Source organism: Phragmites australis, chromosome 20 (genome assembly GCF_958298935.1).
Source record: "Phragmites australis chromosome 20, lpPhrAust1.1, whole genome shotgun sequence".
NCBI classification, from domain to species: Eukaryota; Viridiplantae; Streptophyta; class Magnoliopsida; order Poales; family Poaceae; genus Phragmites; species Phragmites australis.
Window position 1 is genome coordinate 10598347 of NC_084940.1, and position 20237 is coordinate 10618583.

A 20237-nucleotide genomic window follows, 5' to 3' on the forward strand; every position below is an offset into this window, starting at 1 on the left:
TTTATTAATAGCAAATATCACGAGCAAAGCCATTACCAAAGTTCTACATTGATAAATATCGTAATTAGTGACGAATCATAACTTGATCCGTCACTAATAACTGAATTAGGATGATCCGTTACTGATAAATGAGTCATTAATAACAAATCATAACTTAACCTGTTATTAATAACTAAATTAAGATGATCCTTCCCTAATAATCAGATCATTAATGACGGACCACTAAGTTCACTCAAGCAGTTAAATGCTCAAGCAGTTAAATGGTGCATACATGCATGATGCTTAGTTTGCATCCTAAATTTTCTGTGAGTTGGTGGGGAGTTGAACAGCGGCATCTTTCAAGGCGTTTGACACAGTATGTGCTAGTCTCCTTCGAAAGAACCGAGGAAACAACTTCTACTACGTGACCTTCAGCGATAACAGCGAAAAAAGAACAACCCCAAATACAATTACTGATGAACGAAATGGATTAAGCACACATAAACATGACATTATATATTGGTATTATGGAGCCAAACCAGTCCACTGTAACCAGCAATCGTTCTGGTGCCTCGTCCAGATTTCCAACTATACCCCCAGATCCAAATATATACATGATAACATGAATGGTTTAGACAAGCATACTAGGAACATATAACTGGCAGTTAGACAAGTTCACGACAGAGAAATGGCGACATCATACTTTTCCAGGTAGGTCTCTGCGTTTAGGTGGACTGATGGAATTATTACGTCCCATGGTTGAAACATAGCCTGGAAAAATCATAGAACACAAGTGCATATGAGATCAATTCGACCATGCCATAATCACAGTAGCTCAAGAGAACAAACCTAATGGCCATGACCAACAAGCGAAAGAAGGAATGCCCGATAATTCCCTGATGTTTCAGACTGGATAGCCTCGGCTAACGGCTTCTTATATTTCTTGTAGTACTCTGCTTTGATATATTGCATATCAATCTCAGTCCTCGTTACCACGACCCTTATAAGTGTCTTGTCATCAGTACCTAGACCTTTCATGGCCTTTCGTAGGACCTGAATTCATGTCATTTAGAGAGAATTGATCATGGCAAGTATCAAACCAAGAGAACGGATAATATTAGATGTCATCAATGATGAAAAGAAGAGATTTATAAAGATGAAACAACTGGCAGGTTTTTTTTTCTTTGAAAAAATATTGGTTGATTTGAGAATGCTATCCTGGAACCTCTGCATAAACAGAAAGCCACAATCATAAAAAAATGCACATGAACTCAGGTTAGCAGCATATTCTGACAGCAACATTCCCATGTTTATGATATTAGTATCCAGGCTAAAAGGAAAAAGCAGCTAGGACAGTAGGACACTCCAGGAGAGGCGTAATGGGCACTGAAGATACCAGAGCAATCTAATCTGTGCTTATTTGACAGTATTAGCAGAAAACAATACCATGGATTGGTAGCAAGCTACATACACTGAAAATAAGAAAAATAATTAAACTAAAATCAACTCATATTGGATACAGCAAGCTTTATATCAGTATTGAGTCAACAGCTGATCTTGCTTCACCACATGTTAATAGTTTCCTGAAATAAAGAGCAGCTAGCTAGCATATTTCATGTTGTCTATCTATGAATCCACTGCGCAATGCCATATCTAACAGGAAAAATAGTGCACAGACTTGACTCTACAATCAATCGGTGGTAACAATTTCAAAAGCTACAATATTTCTTTACTGAGGACAGCATGAGTGAAATACCTTAGCAAAATACTTTGCTGGATTCTCTGCGCATCTGAGAATCGTCAAAAGTGCAACTTCAAAGTTTCCAGATGTTTCGCTCTTGATAACCTATCATATATAAAGGGCATTCTGATAAATTCAAAGAGAACAGAAAATGCTTATGCAAAAAGAATACTGAACAAAACTTTTACCTTCTCTAAGTTCCGGTCATACATATGATGGTAAGCAGAAGCAACAGATGCCAAGTGTGCCCAACTGCGTTCAGTGAAAACGCGAATGAAAGTCTTCTCATCCGTGCCCAGCTTTTTCTCACCAGCTTTGTACAAGTCCTTTGCATCATGTGTCACTATAGTAGGATCAACCTCAGGGCCTTCATAGCGTGGAATTCCCACATAGGCAAGTAAAAGCTGAAATATACAGTATATCTTTCATTACTTCTGGCAGAAAAGTGCAACTGAAATTTGGACAGATATAAATACTAACTTCATGGAAAAAAAATACTGATTAGCATACTGCACAGGAATCATGCTAATGATCTCGTTGTGCATCAACATTATACGTAAAAGTATAAAAGATTATCAACACAGATAAGCAATCAAAGCAACTTCTCACTAATACTGCAATATGTCAGCGAGGAAAAGGGGCAATTATTTATATGGCAGAGTACTGAACATGAGTCCCTTATACGCCACTGGATGTGAGGATGTCTCACTGACATGTCTGACCCAGCCCACCATGTCAGCCTCACAATGACATATTATGAAATGATTCAGTGGCATATCAAGAATTTTCCAAAGAAAAATTATAGCCAAATATTCGTGTTCCGAAAGCAGGGCAGTCTAACACTAAAAATTCTTAATAAAAAGTAAACAATTTCAGCTTCTTTCATGCAGCAGGTGAAGAAGCAGAACAAACCCAAGACAGATACTCTAATAAGGATCAGGACCTTCTGGTGATCGCCGGATGTCTGGTGACCAATGTCGTGTTCAAGATAAGTACCGAATCTCGCAAAATAAGTCTGTTTCATTATTTGCAACTGTGAAGGTGTCCTGGAACATATTATCTCAGTGGCTGCTCTCAGATCCATAGTGTCACCACTTAGAGCTTCTCTCAAAACAGTAGCATCACGTCCAGCAGGATCAAGAATCCACAGCAACATAGCTTTCTGGAATCACATGGAACAAAGTTAGACATATTTAACACAATGATTTTGATTAATTCAACTCACAGGATTGAAGTAGCACAATAAGTCATTTTTTTCTCGAACGCGCAGGAGAACTGCGTGTCATGGCATTAAAGAGGAGTAAAAACGGGCCCGAAATTACAAACTAGAGGTAGGGGGAGGGTGAGGGAGTCATAGACTCATAGGCTAAAATAAACAGATGTGCCACAAAACTTATTTAAATCATCAATTCTACTTTGTGAATCTATTCAGTTGATTAGCATATTGCTCCAGCTAACTTAACAATTTGGTTTATTTAATAAAGAGAAGATTTCTTCTCAAACTTTTCGTGCCTTGTGGTGTCCACTGAGTTCAGATGAAATACGGTGGGAGAGTTCCTCATGATACATAGTCCTGTATTCCTGTTGAATGAGTCCACGTTGCACCGAGTCACGATGAGTAAGTATGTTTATTACTGCTGTACTGTCACAGCCAAACCCTGAAAGACCATAAACAAAGTCAAAATCAAAAAGGAAACTCAGCATGCTAACCATTACCTACTATATGTCAGATAATGGAGTTTAAAGTGATAGATATAAAACTTTGAGATTTGAAGAAAAGCACTGAATTTTTGCGAACCACTTGATTACTGAAATTCACTTCCAAGTTCAAGTTTCATTACTAATGGTCCCTTGCTCTCAGTAAACATACATCATTTAAACGTATCAAGCCCAACTCACACTAAAGAACATTTGTAACAGGTCACAAAGGTACTACTGGAAAAATAAACGGCACTTGCTAGAACAACTCCAATAGTTACATGTTCTACAGCTAAGGAAGAACCTAGGTCACCATTCGGTCATAGCCTCATAGGCAGTAGGCCCAAGATTTCACTGCCCAAGTTTCATAATTACTCCCCCTATTTGTTCTATTTGATGCTTTAGAACCCATGTGGTCAAACATTCTGAACTTTAAGCAATGAGTATTCAAGATTATATGAAAGTTGGATACGTTGAAAGCATATAATATTCAAGATTAAAAGTACTTTTATAATATCTACAGTTTTTAGTGATGTAAAATTACAAAAGTGAAGGTCAAAGTTGCATCTCAGATTTTGTAGAAGTTAAAGATAAAGAAGGGAGTAGATGGTTCAAGAGAGTAAAGCAACCCTTCAGTTTCAAAATTGCTCTTAACAATGCCAAGTTGAAGGGATTCATCCATAACAAATAAGTTCTTGGAAGACTGGAAGCAGTTGACCTGATTTAAGTCCTTTTTCTCGGCTAGTGCTATTGAGCTATTCCTAGGATATTGGGATGGTTGAGGGAAGGGAAATAAACAGAAAAGATGAGAGCCAAACAAAAATAAAAAAGAATTAGGGAACATATGAACTTATAAACCAGCTGCAGGGTTCTTTAATCACAACTGCAGTGCAGAAAACCAGTCCATAATTTCCGGAAACCGATATTTTTATACCTGTGAATCTCAAATCAATTGGACCCTTAACCCCAGGACCGGACTATTCGAGACCAGAACTCCATCTTGACTAGTCCTCATGTGTCATTACAATCCACAATCCACTTGACTGCAAATTCTCGTAGAAGAAAACAAAAAAGGTCTTCATCAATGTGATTGCCATCACTTCGCCCAGCTCGATTCCTGACCTAGCTACCTCAGTCCATCCCAATCTCTAGGTAATATCTCATGGTCTATATAGTCCTCTAACAACAACCCATTGGACCCTTAACCCCAGGACCGGACTATTCGAGACCAGAACTCCATCTTGACTAGTCCTCATGTGTCATTACAATCCACAATCCACTTGACTGCAAATTCTCGTAGAAGAAAACAAAAAAGGTCTTCATCAATGTGATTGCCATCACTTCGCCCAGCTCGATTCCTGACCTAGCTACCTCAGTCCATCCCAATCTCTAGGTAATATCTCATGGTCTATATAGTCCTCTAACAACAACCCTCCTCAACCATAATGCGCCAACAGCACAAAAAAGAAATTCCAACCGACCACCGTCCCATCTGCCATCTGAACCCAATCCGACCAGCCCCTGGAACAGCAATTTCTAGCTGAAACGTTCGTCCGGGCTCCGGTCAACCAGATAACAACGCGCTGTCAGGTCCAGACCACGGACGCGCAACGCCATACTCTCCCGCTCGGCCGTAGTTTCTAACCAAATCGAACAACAAGGGAGTGGGAGATTTTGGGAGGGGCAACAATTTGGGCGAGAATCCACGGGGAAAGTGGTGACGGACCTTTGAAGGCCTTGTGGAGGTCGACGGCGTCCTGGCGCGGGTTGGTGGGCGCCGGCGGCAGGGTGAGGCTCGCCATCGCCGGCGATCGCTGCGCGTGCACGATTCGATTCGCTCGGCCCGGGTGAGTGATTAGCGATTGTGGTGGGTGCAATTTGGGCGTGCTCGCTTCGCGTTTAAGGAGGGAGGAGAGGATCCGGTCCACGGGCTCCAGAGCCTATCGATTAGTGGACCGGGTCTAGACCGCCTGGGCATTGGCGCTATCGACGCTTGCAACGGCCGGCACGGCACCCACGGCTCTGGTTTCCCCGCGTTCGGTGGACCAGGTCGATGTCTGTGGTAGCAAACCCACGGACATGCCGGCTTTATTAAAATTGTTCTTAGCAACCCCACGGCTAGGAGGCAAACCGTCATGCTGCCAAATGGAGAGCATGCGTTGTTTTCTCTTTTTTATTTTTCTTCCGGGCAGGATCTCAATATCTTTATTATTGACTAAATCAAGATTACGATCCCCAATTACCTATCTCTAATCTCTCTGTAAGCCAATTGGAAGCATAAAATTCACTCACACACAAACAGGATTAATAACTACACTCATGTTTCACACGCAGACTCAATCTAAGATATAACCATTCAAAAAATAATAGAATATAGCATAAATGAAAGATTTGTATATACGAAATTTATAATATGATCATATAATTTTGGGATTGAGGAGAATAACGAGTATCTGGATACGAGGGTGGAGGAGTTGTATAGTTCAGAGTTAGCCGTCCATAACAACATTTTAAGAAGGATAAAGATAGTGACTGATTTGTGAGAGGATAAAAATAGTTCTCACATAATATCTTAGTGTAAAAATAGCACGATAGAGGTAACTTCTGTGGTAGACGACGGTAGAGGCGACATATGGGCGGCAACACAACATCTCCATAAAATCAGCGTTATAGGTGAAGTGCGAGAGACGACGCATCCTCTGGAGAAACCTGGCGCTGAAGGTGAAGTGCGGGAGGTGACGCACCCTGAAAAAGCCTAATAGTGAATATATGAAAGATAAATATTAGATGTCTAGATGTGAAAAGCAAATAATAAGATATTAAATGTATTTTTGAAATATATAGAAGATAAATATTAGACATCTCGATATAAAAGGTAAATAAGATATTAAATATTTTATAGGAATATAAAAGCATAGATATATTAACTGCAAGGGCATTCAACAATGTGCTGCAGAATTTGCCTCACAAAACAAAAGACGCATCAGATTATTTGTAATGCATTGCATCACCCCTTTGCTGTTATTTGTACTCATCAATTCGAGCTGCGATGCGAAGAACAGCACCCCAGCCCCAAGAAAGAAGAGAAAATCTATGATTTACCATCGAATAACTATTGATTCTATAATCCGCTATCGAATAAATTCTGTTTACTTCTATACTATCGAATAAATGTTTCAGTTCCTTATATGCCATCGGCTTCCGATACTACCCTCCGCTGCACTGTTCATGAACAGTATGAACAGTACCCGTGAATAAAAAAAGTCACAAAAAATATGTCGATTTTTGTGCACGCTCTATAATTCATAATCAACCCGTTTTAACTGTATTCACCTAAAAATACTGTATAGAATTCAAACTAAAATTCTTCAAAATGTACTACTTTTGTAACTTCTTGCAATTTTTAAGTCTAATAAAAATTTAAAAAAATCTGAAAAAATTTACTAATATTCCTCTAATGTGATGTAATAATTTCTAAAATTATCTCCCGCGGTGAAAAAATTAGTTATTTTTAATGCACAGTATTACAAAAGTAGCTCATTTTGAGAAATTTTAGTTTGAATTTTACACAGTATTTTTAGATGAATACAGTTAAAATGGGTTGATTATGAATTACAGAGCGTGCACAAAAATCGACATTTTTTTTTTGACAGTTCATGAACAGTACCCGAGAATAAAAAAGTCAAAAAAATATGTCAATTTTTGTGCACGCACTATAATTCATAATCAACCCATTTTAACTGTATTCACCTAAAAATACTATATAAAATTCAAACTAAAATTTCTCAAAATGAGCTACTTTTGTAATACTGTGCATTACAAAGAACTAATTTTTTCACCGCGGGAGATAATTTTAGAAATTATTACATCACATTAGAGGAATATTAGTAAATTTTCTCAGATTTTTTGTAAATTTTTATGAGGCTTAAAAATTGCAAGAAGTTACAAAAGTAGTACATTTTGAAGAATTTTAGTTTGAATTCTATACAGTATTTTTAGTGAATACAGTTAAAACGGGTTGATTATGAATTATAGAGCGTGCACAAAAATCGACATATTTTTTGTGACTTTTTTTATTCACGGGTACTGTTCATACTGTTCATGAACAGTGCAGCGGAGGGTAGTATCGGAATCCGATGGCATATAAGGAACTGAAACATTTATTCGATGGTATAGAAGTAAACATAATTTATTCGATGGCGAATTATAGAATCAGTAGTTATTCGACGACAAATCGTAGATTTTCTCATTTAAGAACGCATCAAAATTGATATTCATGACCGTACCATACATCTTGATTTCTCACTTGATATGGCCTTGGCCGTCCCTTCTCAGATTCCCTAGCCTACATCCGCATCCCATTCGACATCGCTTTCTTTTTTTCAAAAGATCCAGATAATTCCGACATGTATTAATAAGAAGACGAGAGCATTACATGAGCATTACAGGCGTCAGCGACGTAAGATACAACTAAGAGAGCCTTCAACGTCGCTTTCAGCATAGACAACCACTACCTCTCATAGGCCGGTGCAAGTTTCTTTTATTGGACTTGCTTCGGGTCCTTGCCGCGCCACAGAATAATGCGATTAAAATTTCTAGAATAAAAAATCTGTCAGAACCATTAATATGCACTTTGCCAAGAGGATTGTGAGATGTATCTTGTCCAATATATATAAATGTAGTACACCTTTCTTAAACTGATAGCCGTAACATACCACTGCATTATACTCAAAGAAGTGGCATGAGGCATCCCTCATATGTTCCCGTTGAAGATTGGAACTCAGTATCGCAATAAATCATCCCGACAAGGGAAGAGTTCCTCTGCTAGATAGTGCTCTATTAAAACTTTCATTTACATTCTTTCACCAAAGTTATTTCCCTTTCTGACCGGTATTCCCTTTGACATCATATACTTGACAGCAATTTCAATAATGCTTCCTATTGTTCCCAACCTTCGTACTGTATCACATTTTGAGTGTGTATTAGATAGCTACGATTACATAGGACCCTGAAAACAAGACAAAGTAAATAAATGGATTGCATCATTGCAATGGGAATTATATATCATGTGAATATTTTTCAAGAAATCGTTTCTAGTTATACTACCTCAGAACAAGTTATCACAGATGGGTTTTAAATCCTATCACATACGGTTATTGGTTCTGTCTCTGCAAAAGTGTATGTTATATCGATCTTATTACATACGGTTTCAGAACCGTCTGTAATACACTTACACACGTATAGATTTTTCAGATAACCGTCTGTGCATAGAAAGAGTCACAGACAGTGTTTCTTCAAACCCGTTTGTGATAGCTAAGAGTCACAGACAGGTTTGATTTGCACCCGTCTGTGTTTATTATCACACACATATTTTTTAAAAACTGTCTGTATCTCCCTTTCTCTCAGCTAGGAAGCAAATTTGTTTATATAGGAAAAGGATCGCACAGATATACACTTTATAATTCTTAAATTAAACGCATTAACACATTGTTCAAAACATAAAACACAGATATTTACATATATATCACAAAGGTTAGTAACATCACACAGATGCAAATCACATATTATTCAGAACATATAACCTAGCTAGCTATAAATCATTATTGGTCGATCAACGTCATATTTCAAAAGGATAAAATGATTGATATCATGGCGACGTCGTCCTCTAAAAAGATGAAAAGTGATCGATTTGGGTCAATCGACACCGTCTTTTAAAAAGATGAGATGATAGATATCATCTCAGCCTCATGTATTTTAGCACAATGTCAACCCAAAAACCATCTTCAATTACCAACTCGCATTCATCCAGATCTAGCTGCACCTTTATGATCTCACGCATCAGCCAGAACCAGACTGCATTGCTACCAAGTCACCGGCCATGGTTCAGCAAGAAATGAGCATTCAAGCATGGCTTGCAGTTGACGAAAATGTATCTATTCTAATGAACAACAATGGAGAAATTTTCATCCGGTTGAACCGAATGGAGAACACAGTTGATGACGTATACATGATCGACGGAGGGGGCCTTCACAGCAGCGAAGAAGACGAACTCCACTAGGCCGAAGTCGACACCAAGCATACGCGTCGTCGAAGCCGCCATAGGGACAACCCTATCTTTCCACCTCCTGATTATCATGAATTGCGCCATTGTAGATCTACGACGGAAATAAGATTGTGCCATCAGTTGCACAGATCGGAGCAATGAAAATATCGGTGCAGTGAAATTTCTATTGAAAACCATAAACTAAGTTTCTACCATGTACTCATAGAAGTTGCTGCAAAAATATTCACTAAGATTATTTAAGGAGTTGCTGTTAACTTGATAGTAAGTTGTTGTTTGTAGCTTTTGTGGTTGTAATTTCGGTGAAGAAAGTCATGTAACAACTTCAACGAAAAGTAAAATAGAAACTTATGTGAAATATTGGTAGCAACCTTAGTGAATTTTTTATGACAAATTATGTACAGACTAAATATCAAACCAAACTTTGCTATGACATTGATTTGATAGGAACTTTATTGAATGTTTGGTGGTAACTTATGTAGCTGTATAGCAACTTATGTAGCAATATAAAAACTCAACTTAAAGTTACATTTTATGTGGATATTGTGTGTCAACTTTAGCGAATGTTCGATAGCAACTTCAAACATATATGTGGTAGCAATTTATGTAATACAGTGTAGCAACTTCTGACGAGTTAACAACTTTAGGAGTTATTTTGTAGCAACTTATGTAGAAATGGTAGGAACTTCATATGGGATAGAGAAACTTCGGTTAATATATTTGGTGGCAATTTATGTGGATACTCCATTACTAAATGTATACATAAGCTTCTAGTCCCATTAAATATAACTTGCTAGCAAACATAAATGACTCCAAAACATATGCAATGTGGTCTTATTTTGTAGATCTCATCATAAAAACACAATGGTTCAAATGAAAATTGAAAACGGACACGAGATAAGAGAATTATTTAAAAGTGACCAAATGGACTAGTACAAAATAGCTACTTCCCTAGCTTTCTTCACCACCACCACCCTCACCCTTCGAGAAAAAAAATCTCCACATATGTGATCCATCCTCACTCAGTGACCTTTTAGCCTAGGTAGCAACAAAAACACCACGCTTGCTCAGCCCATGCAGTGCGCGGCCCGCGTCGTGTGATCAACAGGAGCGTGCCCTATAGCATGTTAGAGTTTGTGTATCCAAAATTGTCCAGCTTTTGATACATTGCCTAATTGAAAAAATGTTTGTGCCAGTTGAATAGCCAATTAACATGTTTCCTTCTAGCCTTTGTCCGTTGACATCACTATTTGGGAACATAATGAACCCGTTTTCTCGGAGAACACTTTCGTGACCATACTAGCTACCTGGATTAGGAAAATAATAGAACCATAATTCAATCCACTCGCCTCAAACAATCCAATTGTTACACGTATGCACATTCCAGGCCTACATTACTTGTTATGTGCCACATAATCTCACCCACCACCGTATGATAACGGGTCCCACAGCAATTCACTTCCATCAGCGCCTATACACCTGGTCCATGTCGTCCACCCATGCACCACCACAGAGTGCCCGCCACGCTGCCACTAGCATCACACCACTTTGTGAGAAACGGTGACGTCATAAGAGAGGAGTGAATTAGAACACTTAAAAGCTAATGGCTCTAAAAATTTTATAAGATAAATCTATCTCAATTTCTATTTAATGTGCTCTAAATTTATCTAGTGTGTCTACTCTACCGCTAAAGAGGATTGCAACCTACACTAGTAAGGTAAATTGCAAGTATGTAAATTCGAAAACGTAAATAAGGTAGAGAGATAAACTCGGCATAAGGGATTTTTTTCTCGTGGTATCGGTGGCACACGAGTCACCCCTAGTCCACGTTAAAGCTCCACAAAAGATATACTCTCGGTTGCCAAGTCTCTTCCAGTCACAACTCTTGAGCTACTAAGTCACCAAGACAAGACCCTCAAGCACGATGAGCCATCAAGCCATCAAGGCGAGGTCTCACCACTAAACTCTATTCTAGTCACTTGTTTACCATCTTCACTTCGGAGCTTTAATTACAAAGACAAGGGCATTCGCGTCCCCACACAAAGTCGAAGGGTCAACAAGTTACCAGCGAGTCGAAGGGTCAATAAATTTGCCGCCACTCCACACCAAGTCGAAGGGTCAACAAGTTACCAGCGAGTCACTAAGACTCCAAAGTACCGGCGTACCTCTCGATACACTGTTGGGTCACTCCTTAATCCACTCTCTAGATTGTAGCACCTAACAACACTTTTATCTAGGTCTATAAGCACTAATCACTCTCTAATAGTGTGCTTAATCGCCCTAGATGAATAATTTAAGCATTTTGATGGCTTGGATGTCTTCTCAAGTGTATAAGAGCTTCTCTAGACTCCAGCACCTTCAAATAATCGAGTGGAAAGGTATTTATAGCCTCAAACTCGTCAATTAGTTATTAACCCAACGTCTCACAAAAGCTGTTAACACCACCAGAAACTAGCCGTTGGATTCCACTCAAAGTCATCCTAAACACTAGATACTTTGGTGTATACATCATCTCTATCACCAGACTATACAGTAAGTACATTTGAGCCATCCGAACCTCTGCACTCTGCTTTGGTGCAAACCTTTGGTGTACACAACATCTATCACTGGATCATCCGGTGAGGTATTCTTCGAACTTTAACTCTTGAAAACGCTTCTGCAGGAAATACTCTGGTGCGAAGTATCCGGTGTGTACAACACAGGCATCGGACCTTCCGATGAGTTAATCTTCGTTCTTCTGTACTTGGATTCTTTTCTGCAAGAATTAGTCCGGCGTGATCCTCCGGTGATCACTGGACCATCCGTTGAAGCTATCTGCATTCTCCCTTTGTCAACAATGTTGCGCTGCTTCTGTCCATTTGACATCGGACCATCCGGTAAGGTAAAGCTGCCTCTGAACACAAAGTTTCGGTGAGTACAATTTTTTCTAGCCCCGAATCATCTGATGAGTACATTTTTTCTGATAATTTTCCAATTTAACTAAGCTTTGTCCCGGCTACGATGGCTTCTTGATGAATTTCATCCATAAAGATCTATTAACCTATATTCTTGATAAACACGTTAATCCCAATAACTATATTATTATTAATAAAAAATCACAACCATAATCTCGTAAGACCGTTTTCGCTATACATGCTCACCCACCTTGAGACACTGACACACAGGCACCAACCGTTGAACCACCACCTGGTCCAACGTGCCATGCGTGCCCCATGACACTGCTCTCCCATAGCATACATGGCCCCACCACCCACCAAAGGAATCAGACCTTCTGACTTAAAAGAGAAAATTCACATGTTAATAGTAGAATAAACAGTAATCCACGAGAAGATGAACAATGATTCGCTATAAATTACTATAGCGTGATAACTGTTTATGAATTACTATATTGATTTTACTATAACGAGAGAAATACAACAGTTTTATTATATCTACTATAAAGTACTATAGCATAGGCAAGTTACAACTGCTGTGTACGGACGCCTTATCTCCTCTAAGTAAAATCAGAGGAACTATAAAAAAAAATAAAAAAAATAAAATCAGAGGATCTTATTCCCCACCAGGTCACCACCACGTTAGGCCAGCGCCATGAGAAGTTATATAACTTTTTTTTTTTATCCCGTCCAATCGCGAGATTTGAGAGATTTCTTTCTTTCATCGTCATCAGAGAAGCTTCCATTCCGAGATCCTTTGCCTTCGCCGTGTTCCGTTCGAACCATCCCCTCTGGACCTAGTCGGTCGCCGACATGTGGGCCCCACCCGCGGCCTCTCCGGCGGCGGCGGCAGGGTCTACCCCCTCGCTCCGGCCGGGAGCGGCGGCGGTCCGCGTCCTCGTCACGCTGCCTGCGGCGGCGGGCGCGCGGGCGCGGCAACCTCTGCGGCGGCGGCTTCTCTGCATCGCTTTGCCGCCCGCGTCGGAGATGGCCTCTGCGGCGGCGGCGGCGGAAGAAGAGGAGGAGAGGGGGAGGATGAGGGCAGTGGAGATGGACGCGGCGGTGAGGCGGGAGCTGGCGATCCGGAGGCTTCGGGAGGAGGCCGAGGCCGAGGAGGGGAGGAGCAGGCGGGACTTCGCCGTGTTCGAGACCGCCAGGGGCGACGCGCTCTTCACGCAGTCGTGGACTCCGGCCGCCGCCGGTCGCGTCAAGTATTCACACCTCCCTACCTCGGTGCTTCGCGGAATTACTCATAATATGTCATACTATATCGAGAATTGCTGATTTTTATCGGTGCTATGGCATGTCTCTCGTGCTGCAACGTGATGAGTTGGAGCAGTTGGACATTGAAACCTAACATGCCCAGATAATTAGGCCTGAGTTAATTTGGCGCGATTGATTTGATGTGGTGGGCTGTTGTTGGTAGCATCGAGCCGGTGCATAATTCTAGGGCCTTTTGTTTTTCATTGTTGTTTGTTTTAAGGGAGCCCGTTGTCTTGTAGTAAGGGGAGCATGGGAAAATATGATTATATTCTACTGAGAGCGGAAGCTTGTTTGTTCCTCCTGGAGCTTTAGTAGGGATTAACCATGGAAAATTGGATTACTACATTCTTTTGAAGGCTTATAAATTTTTAGACCACATAAGGTTCTGGTTTGTATGGGTGTGGACTAGATTATAAAGGGGATAACATTCTGTAGGACCAACCTGGCACCTTCTCATTAGGGGATTACTTTGCATTGGTAGTGGTGATATTTCTGAATATACTTCTAAATGACTTGGTCATATCAGGTAAGGTTGCTCCTTTTTGAATGTGAACATTGTTTGTACCTTTCTGAAATTCTGAGTGATGTAGATGCAGCCATGTGCAGTTGCACTAGCAAACAAGATTAAGTTTGGTCGACAAATAGTGGATGGGGCTACGCCTATGCAAATGTAGAAATATACACGTAAAGCCATGCAAAAAGTTACTCTAAATTAAGTAGCCTATCCAATACTTGGTCTTGTTGTAAAAATTGTTATAACAACAAATAACCAATGATACTACGAAGCAAGGGGAGTGATTACACTGACAGAGTTGTCAGATATGCTAAGAAATAAATTATGTTATGCCAGATAAAACTTTATGCACACGTGCATGAACAAATCTACAATTACTGCAAATAGGAGTTTTCTTTTGTCATTGCCTCCTAGAATTGGAGAATATTTGATATGCAAAAACCTAGTTTCTGATGGTCTAACCATACTATGCTGCCTAATGCTGCTCTTTGGGGTATTTGTGTGGATATATTAATGCGAATACATGGAATCGAAGAACAGTTTTCGCTTGTAGTTAATAAAAAAACGAGAACACAGACTCAATCATATTTACTGCATACTTTAGACATCAATTACTGCATGCTTTACATGTTATGGAAAACCTTCGACCTGCTGGAGGCATTATATCTCGAACTGTACATGTGTGATGAAATGCTAGTACCTTCATTTCGTGAATAAGTTTTGGTACTCTTTTCTTCAAACAAATTAACCTCTTTTTTCTCTTTCTTTTCAAATCTGTAGGGGCATCGTTGTTCTGTTGCATGGTCTAAACGAGCATAGGTACAAACATATGCTATGTATATATTCAAATCCAGGATCGCTTTTCATAGTGGCTTTTGCTGATAGCAGTTGGTGATCTGCAGTGGAAGGTACAACCATTTTGCAAAACTGTTGAATGATCAAGGGCTTAAAGTTTATGCTATGGACTGGATCGGTAAGTTACTGTCACGTATTAGTGCTCAAGTGTTAATTTCGTCTGATCTGCTCATTGCTTTCAGTGACCTCATTAAGATCCAGTAAATCAATTGCTTTTAAGTTCACCTGAGATTTGAGACTTTAAGATCTTCAATCTGCAAGCAAAAGTACTATCCACTAGGTACTAATCCTAACAAAGATTTTTAGGTCGACAACACCATAGGTAAGCCACTGATAGATTCATGATTTAGGTGGCTCAAGTAAAACTGCAGTGAACTTCAGAGCCATGAGGTAGCTGCCTCTCTTTAATTTCATGTATGCATACTGTGGTTCAATACAAACCTATTCTGAGTAGTTGCTATAAAATGTTATACTGATACAAGCGCAATGAGAAAAAAGTTTCTATGTAGTAGATTTGGAACCTTCTCAATGACTAGATATTCCTGGTTGTGGAAATGATTTTTAGTTGCATTTCTGCTCTTTTTTATGCATATGTTTTGGATTATTCTGACTTCCATCTTGTTGTATTTTGTCTTTCCTCCTAAGGACATGGTGGAAGTGATGGGGTTCATGGATATGTTTCATCGCTTGATCACGCTGTTGGTGACTTGGTACTGTTTCTTAATACTAAATATGTGCTTAAATATAGATACCAAGTTGCAGCTTCTTTTCTAACTGGATTTCCTTGATGTTTTCAAATTTCATTCCTGCGCAGAAAGAATTTCTTGAGGATGTTGTATTGGAGGAAAACCATGGTTTGCCATGTTTCTTATTTGGACACTCCACAGGTGGAGCTATTGTTTTAAAGGTAAAGCAAAGTTGTTTGATTTAATTGTTTGATTGATCTTCGTGATAGTGAGATCATAGGGCCACATAAGTGGGATACTAACTTTAAATCTTTTTCCTTTTTTGCATGAACGTCCAAAGGCAGCACTAGATCCTTGTGTAGAACTTCATGTAGAAGGTGTGGTCTTAACATCACCAGCTATTCATGTTCAACCATCTCATCCGATCATCAAAGTAAGCACATCCTTGTGTATGCCTCTCTTTTTAGCGGTTGCTGGAAGGACATTGCTGTTTGTGTTCGACAAACAATACCCATGTTGCCTTTATTTTCTGCGTAATGCCATCCTGCAACACGTGGAATACTGTCCTCACATGTTTAGTGTGTTCTTTACTTTAATGAAATGGAATCAACAAGGTTTTTACCTGTCAATACAAGGGAGATTCAACATATCAAATGATGTACTATCATGTCTATTTCTAGTTCTAGGTCTATGGTTACATTAATAGAATTTGTTTTTGCAGTATTTGCTATCCATTGTAATCTTGCATGCTTGTCTAGTTGTGTTGGTTGTACATATAAGGAATTTTAACTGGCAATGGGCAGACCAATTCAGTCTCAAGAAAAAGTTCATGAACAGAAAATTATAGAGTTAAGTTCCTGTGTTCATAATGATGCTAATACACGTTATAATTTTTTAACTTGTGGGAGTGGCTGTACAGGACCAAGTAACCCATTTTGTCACACGGAAGAATGGCTATTTGAATCAAGCACAGTACTCGTTAATTTTTTTTTCTTCAGGTCATATTTGTATTTTAATTTTTAACCTGGAACCTAATCATTTGGTCATTAGTATTGGAACAGGAACCTCAGTGGAGTCTTTTTTTATTGCCAATTCACAAATGCTTATATTTTGTCATTTCCCAAACACCAGGTTGTTGCACCGATTTTCTCCATGCTAGCTCCAAAATACCGAGTTAGTGCTTTGCATAGGAGAGGACCTCCTGTTTCCCGTGATCCAGAGGCTCTGAAGATGAAGTATTCAGATCCCCTTGTATATACTGGACCAATTAGAGTTAGAACTGGCAACGAAATTCTCCGGATATCATCATATCTGCAGAGAAACTTGAGCAGAGTTACTGTCCCTTTTCTTGTTCTTCATGGTACAGCTGACACAATAACTGATCCAAGAGCATCCCAGCGATTATACCAAGCATCAATGTCAAGAAATAAATCAATAAAACTATATGATGGATATTTACATGATCTTCTCTTTGAACCGGAAAGGGATGATATAGCAAATGACATCATCAATTGGTTGAGCGCAAGACTTGATATTCTTCAGGGATGGTGAGGTGAATCTGCTACAAGGTGCTTCCACTGGTTACTGGAACTGGATTACATGATATAGAGTATAAAATAGTGTAATTGTAAAAGGGTATCTTTTAACACGTTATCTCCCGGTCCTCACGGCCTTTTATTGTCTTCAGTTCTGTTGATAAAGGGTAGAAAAGAGGCTGCCTGAGATGTAAGTAGTTTTAGAGTTGTGCTGAAAATAATGTAATTTCCTATTACACAGTTAGTTCAGTGCCTCTTTAAAAAGAAAAGCTTGGTTCAACATTATTTTCTGAATTGCCCTCGGTCTATCCTGATCATCTGTCCTATTGGACAGCTGGATATTTCAGGCCTATGTTGTTTGGTGTCAGAATATGCAATCACAGTTTTTCATTGGTGCCAATAATATAGTCCAATGCTATTTATTCCGTACTGTGAAAACTGCAATGATTGTTTTCTGCTGAAGATGTTACAAATCCTGTAACATTTTATGGGCTTGTAATATATTACTATATGGTTTGGTACTGTGAATACTGTTAGTCGCTGAATTCTTACTCTTGATAGTAGAAGAATTCTTACTCTCATCGAGAGAGGATGACACTAGGAGTTGGGGCAATTTTTTCTATTTCTCACACAAATGCCATACCAACCTGAGGGGTTGGGGATACATATTTATAGGCCCATGGCCAGCCAAGCATATGCCAAGATGCTAGTCTAAGATGCTAGTCTAAGATGTTGTCCTAGATGCTGTCCTCTAGTCTAAGATGCTGTCCTAGATGCTGTCCTCTAGTCTAAGATGCTGTCCTAGTGTCCTAGATGCTGTCCTAAAGCATATGGGCAGCAAGACCACCATGTGGCAGCCCCACAAAGACTGCATAAGGACTTATCCTATCATTCTCCCCCTAAGTCTTGTGCGTTGTCTTGTGGGAAGATTGAACCATCCCGGTCCTGGAGCAGAGCTCAAGAAACTTGAGCCTCCCAAGAGGCTTGGTGAGCAGGTCCGCAAGCTGATCCTTGGTGTTGATGTAGCTCGCCGTGATGCTCCCTTCCTCCAAACAGCCTCGGATGAAGTGGTACCTCACCCGGATGTGCTTGCTCCGTTCATGGAAAACGGGGTTCTTTGCCAGGGCTAGAGCGGACTTGCTGTCCACCCTGAGCTCCACCGCTCTAGTGTCTCTGCCGAGGAGATCACCAAGCAGTCGAGCGAGCCACAGCGCCTGAGTTGAAGCGGTGGAGGCCGCTATGTACTCGGCCTCGCAGCTGGACAGAGCCACCACCTGCTGCTTGACCGACTGCCAGCTAACGAGGCACTTGCCGAGGAAGAAGAGGATCCCGCTCGTGCTCTTGCTGGTGTCGATGTCGCCGGCGTGGTCGCTGTCGCTGTACCCGACGAAGTGTGCCGCCCCAGGGCACCTAGGGTAGTAGAGGCCGTGGTCGAGAGTCCCCGCAACGTAGCGGATGATCCTCTTCACAGCCTGTTGGTGCTCCGTCGTCGGTCGCTACATGAACCGACTAACGTAGCCGACGGAGAATGCCAAGTCCGGCCGTGTGTGGGCGAGGTAGCGAAGGCTCCCCACAAGACGCCGGTACTGCGTAGCGTCCACCTCCTCCGTCGTGCTGTCGCGGCTCAGCTTCAGCCTCTCCTCCATCGGAGTGAGAGCTGGGTTGCAGTCGGTGAGCCCAGCTAGCTCAACGACGCGCTTGGCGTAGGCGGTCTGTCGAAGCGTGATCCCGGAGTCATCCTGGTGCACCTCGATCCCCAGGTAGAAGGAGAGAGGTCCCAGGTCACTCATCTGGAAGGTGGCCTTCATCTCTTCCTTGAATGCCGCCACCTCCGCGTCCTTGATGCCGGTGATCACCAAGTCGTCGACGTAGACACCCACCAGCAGAGCAGTTCCTCCACTGCCCCGTCGGTAGATGGCCGCCTCGTGCGGGCTTTGCTCGAAGCCCATCCCTTTTAGCGTGGAATCCAACTTGGCATTCCACGCCCTCGGTGCCTGCCGCAAGCCATAGAGGGCCTTGCGCAGGCGGAGCACCTTGCCCTCCTTGCCGGGGATCGTAAATCCCGGCGGCTGGTGCACGTAGACCTCCTCCTTCAAGTCGCCGTTAAGGAACGCCGACTTGACGTCCATGTGATGAACACGCCAGCCCTCCTGGGCAGCTAGCGCAAGGAGGAGTCGCACGGACTCCATCCGTGCCACGGGAGCGAAGGCGTCGTCGAAGTCGACCCCCTCCTGCTGCACGAAACCTCGTGCCACCAAGCGAGCCTTGTGCTTGACGATGGCGCCGGCTTCATCCCTCTTCAGCTTGAACACCCACTTAAGGGTGATCGCTCGGTGACCACGAGGGAGGTCAGCAAGCTCCCAGGTGCGGTTCTTCTCAACCGCATCCATCTCCAACTGCATCGCGGCGCGCCATGCCGCGTGTCTCTCGGCCTCTGCAAACGACCGAGGCTCGCCGTCGTCACACGCAAGGTGCAACTGCGCCTCCAGATCGTGAGGCACCAGTCCCGGCACCGGCTGGTCGCCGAGAAGGTTCTCCATCGTACGGTACCGCAACGGCTCGCCGTCGTGGTACGCGTCGATGCGCTCCTCGTCGTGAGAGAGCGGAGTAGCGAGCTCAACCGGGCTGTGCTCGACACGAGCTGGTGTTGGAGTAGACGTGCTCGGAGAGGTGCCTGTCGGTGCTGGAGTGCGTGGCGTTGCCGGCTGTGGTGGAGCCGGCGAAGAACTCATCGCAGCCGAGGTCCTGGCTGGAGAACGTGGTGCTGTCGAAGTAGCAGGCGCCGGGGTCGGTGGAGGCTCGGGGACTGGGGTAGACACGCTCGTCGAAGAAGAGCTGCCTACTCCCCCAGCTCCCTCGAGGTGGACGTACTCGACAGTGAAGTCGTCGTACGTCGGAGCCGATCTGTCGTCCATCGCCTTGTCCCACGCCCATCCTCGCCCTTCGTTGAACACAACGTCGCGCGCCGTGTG

General features: G+C 41.8%; 2 protein-coding genes across 2 annotated transcripts; one reads left to right on the plus strand and one right to left on the minus strand.

The window, feature by feature from the left end:
• Nucleotides 1-469: 469 nt before the first annotated feature.
• On the minus strand, nt 470-5411 carry LOC133901852 (annexin D5-like). The gene is made up of 7 exons (XM_062343386.1): nt 5145-5411; nt 3233-3378; nt 2664-2882; nt 1909-2124; nt 1736-1825; nt 829-1032; nt 470-750 (listed from the first exon to the last, which is right to left on the minus strand). Exons 1-6 carry the CDS (start codon nt 5218-5220, stop codon nt 829-831), a joined length of 951 nt encoding a protein of 316 aa, XP_062199370.1. The 5' UTR covers nt 5221-5411; the 3' UTR covers nt 470-750.
• Nucleotides 5412-13058: 7647 nt separating this feature from the next.
• On the plus strand, nt 13059-17550 carry LOC133902480 (uncharacterized). The gene is made up of 7 exons (XM_062344077.1): nt 13059-13623; nt 14970-15008; nt 15092-15162; nt 15690-15754; nt 15859-15951; nt 16071-16163; nt 16862-17550. Exons 1-7 carry the CDS (start codon nt 13226-13228, stop codon nt 17279-17281), a joined length of 1179 nt encoding a protein of 392 aa, XP_062200061.1. The 5' UTR covers nt 13059-13225; the 3' UTR covers nt 17282-17550.
• The last annotated feature ends 2687 nt before the right edge of the window (nt 17551-20237 follow it).

Bases quoted from the DNA above. Each gene is read 5' to 3' on its own strand.
- LOC133902480 (XM_062344077.1), top strand. From the start codon at position 13,226: ATGTGGGCCCCACCCGCGGCCTCTCCGGCGGCGGCGGCAGGGTCTACC. The intron at 15,755-15,858 runs GTACTGTTTCTT...ATTCCTGCGCAG, and splicing joins ATCACGCTGTTGGTGACTTG to AAAGAATTTCTTGAGGATGT. The intron at 15,952-16,070 runs GTAAAGCAAAGT...GAACGTCCAAAG, and splicing joins GTGGAGCTATTGTTTTAAAG to GCAGCACTAGATCCTTGTGT.
- LOC133901852 (XM_062343386.1), bottom strand. From the start codon at position 5,220: ATGGCGAGCCTCACCCTGCCGCCGGCGCCCACCAACCCGCGCCAGGAC. The intron at 3,379-5,144 runs GTCCGTCACCAC...ATGGTCTTTCAG, and splicing joins CCTCCACAAGGCCTTCAAAG to GGTTTGGCTGTGACAGTACA. The intron at 1,033-1,735 runs GTATTTCACTCA...ACATGAATTCAG, and splicing joins CAGCAAAGTATTTTGCTAAG to GTCCTACGAAAGGCCATGAA.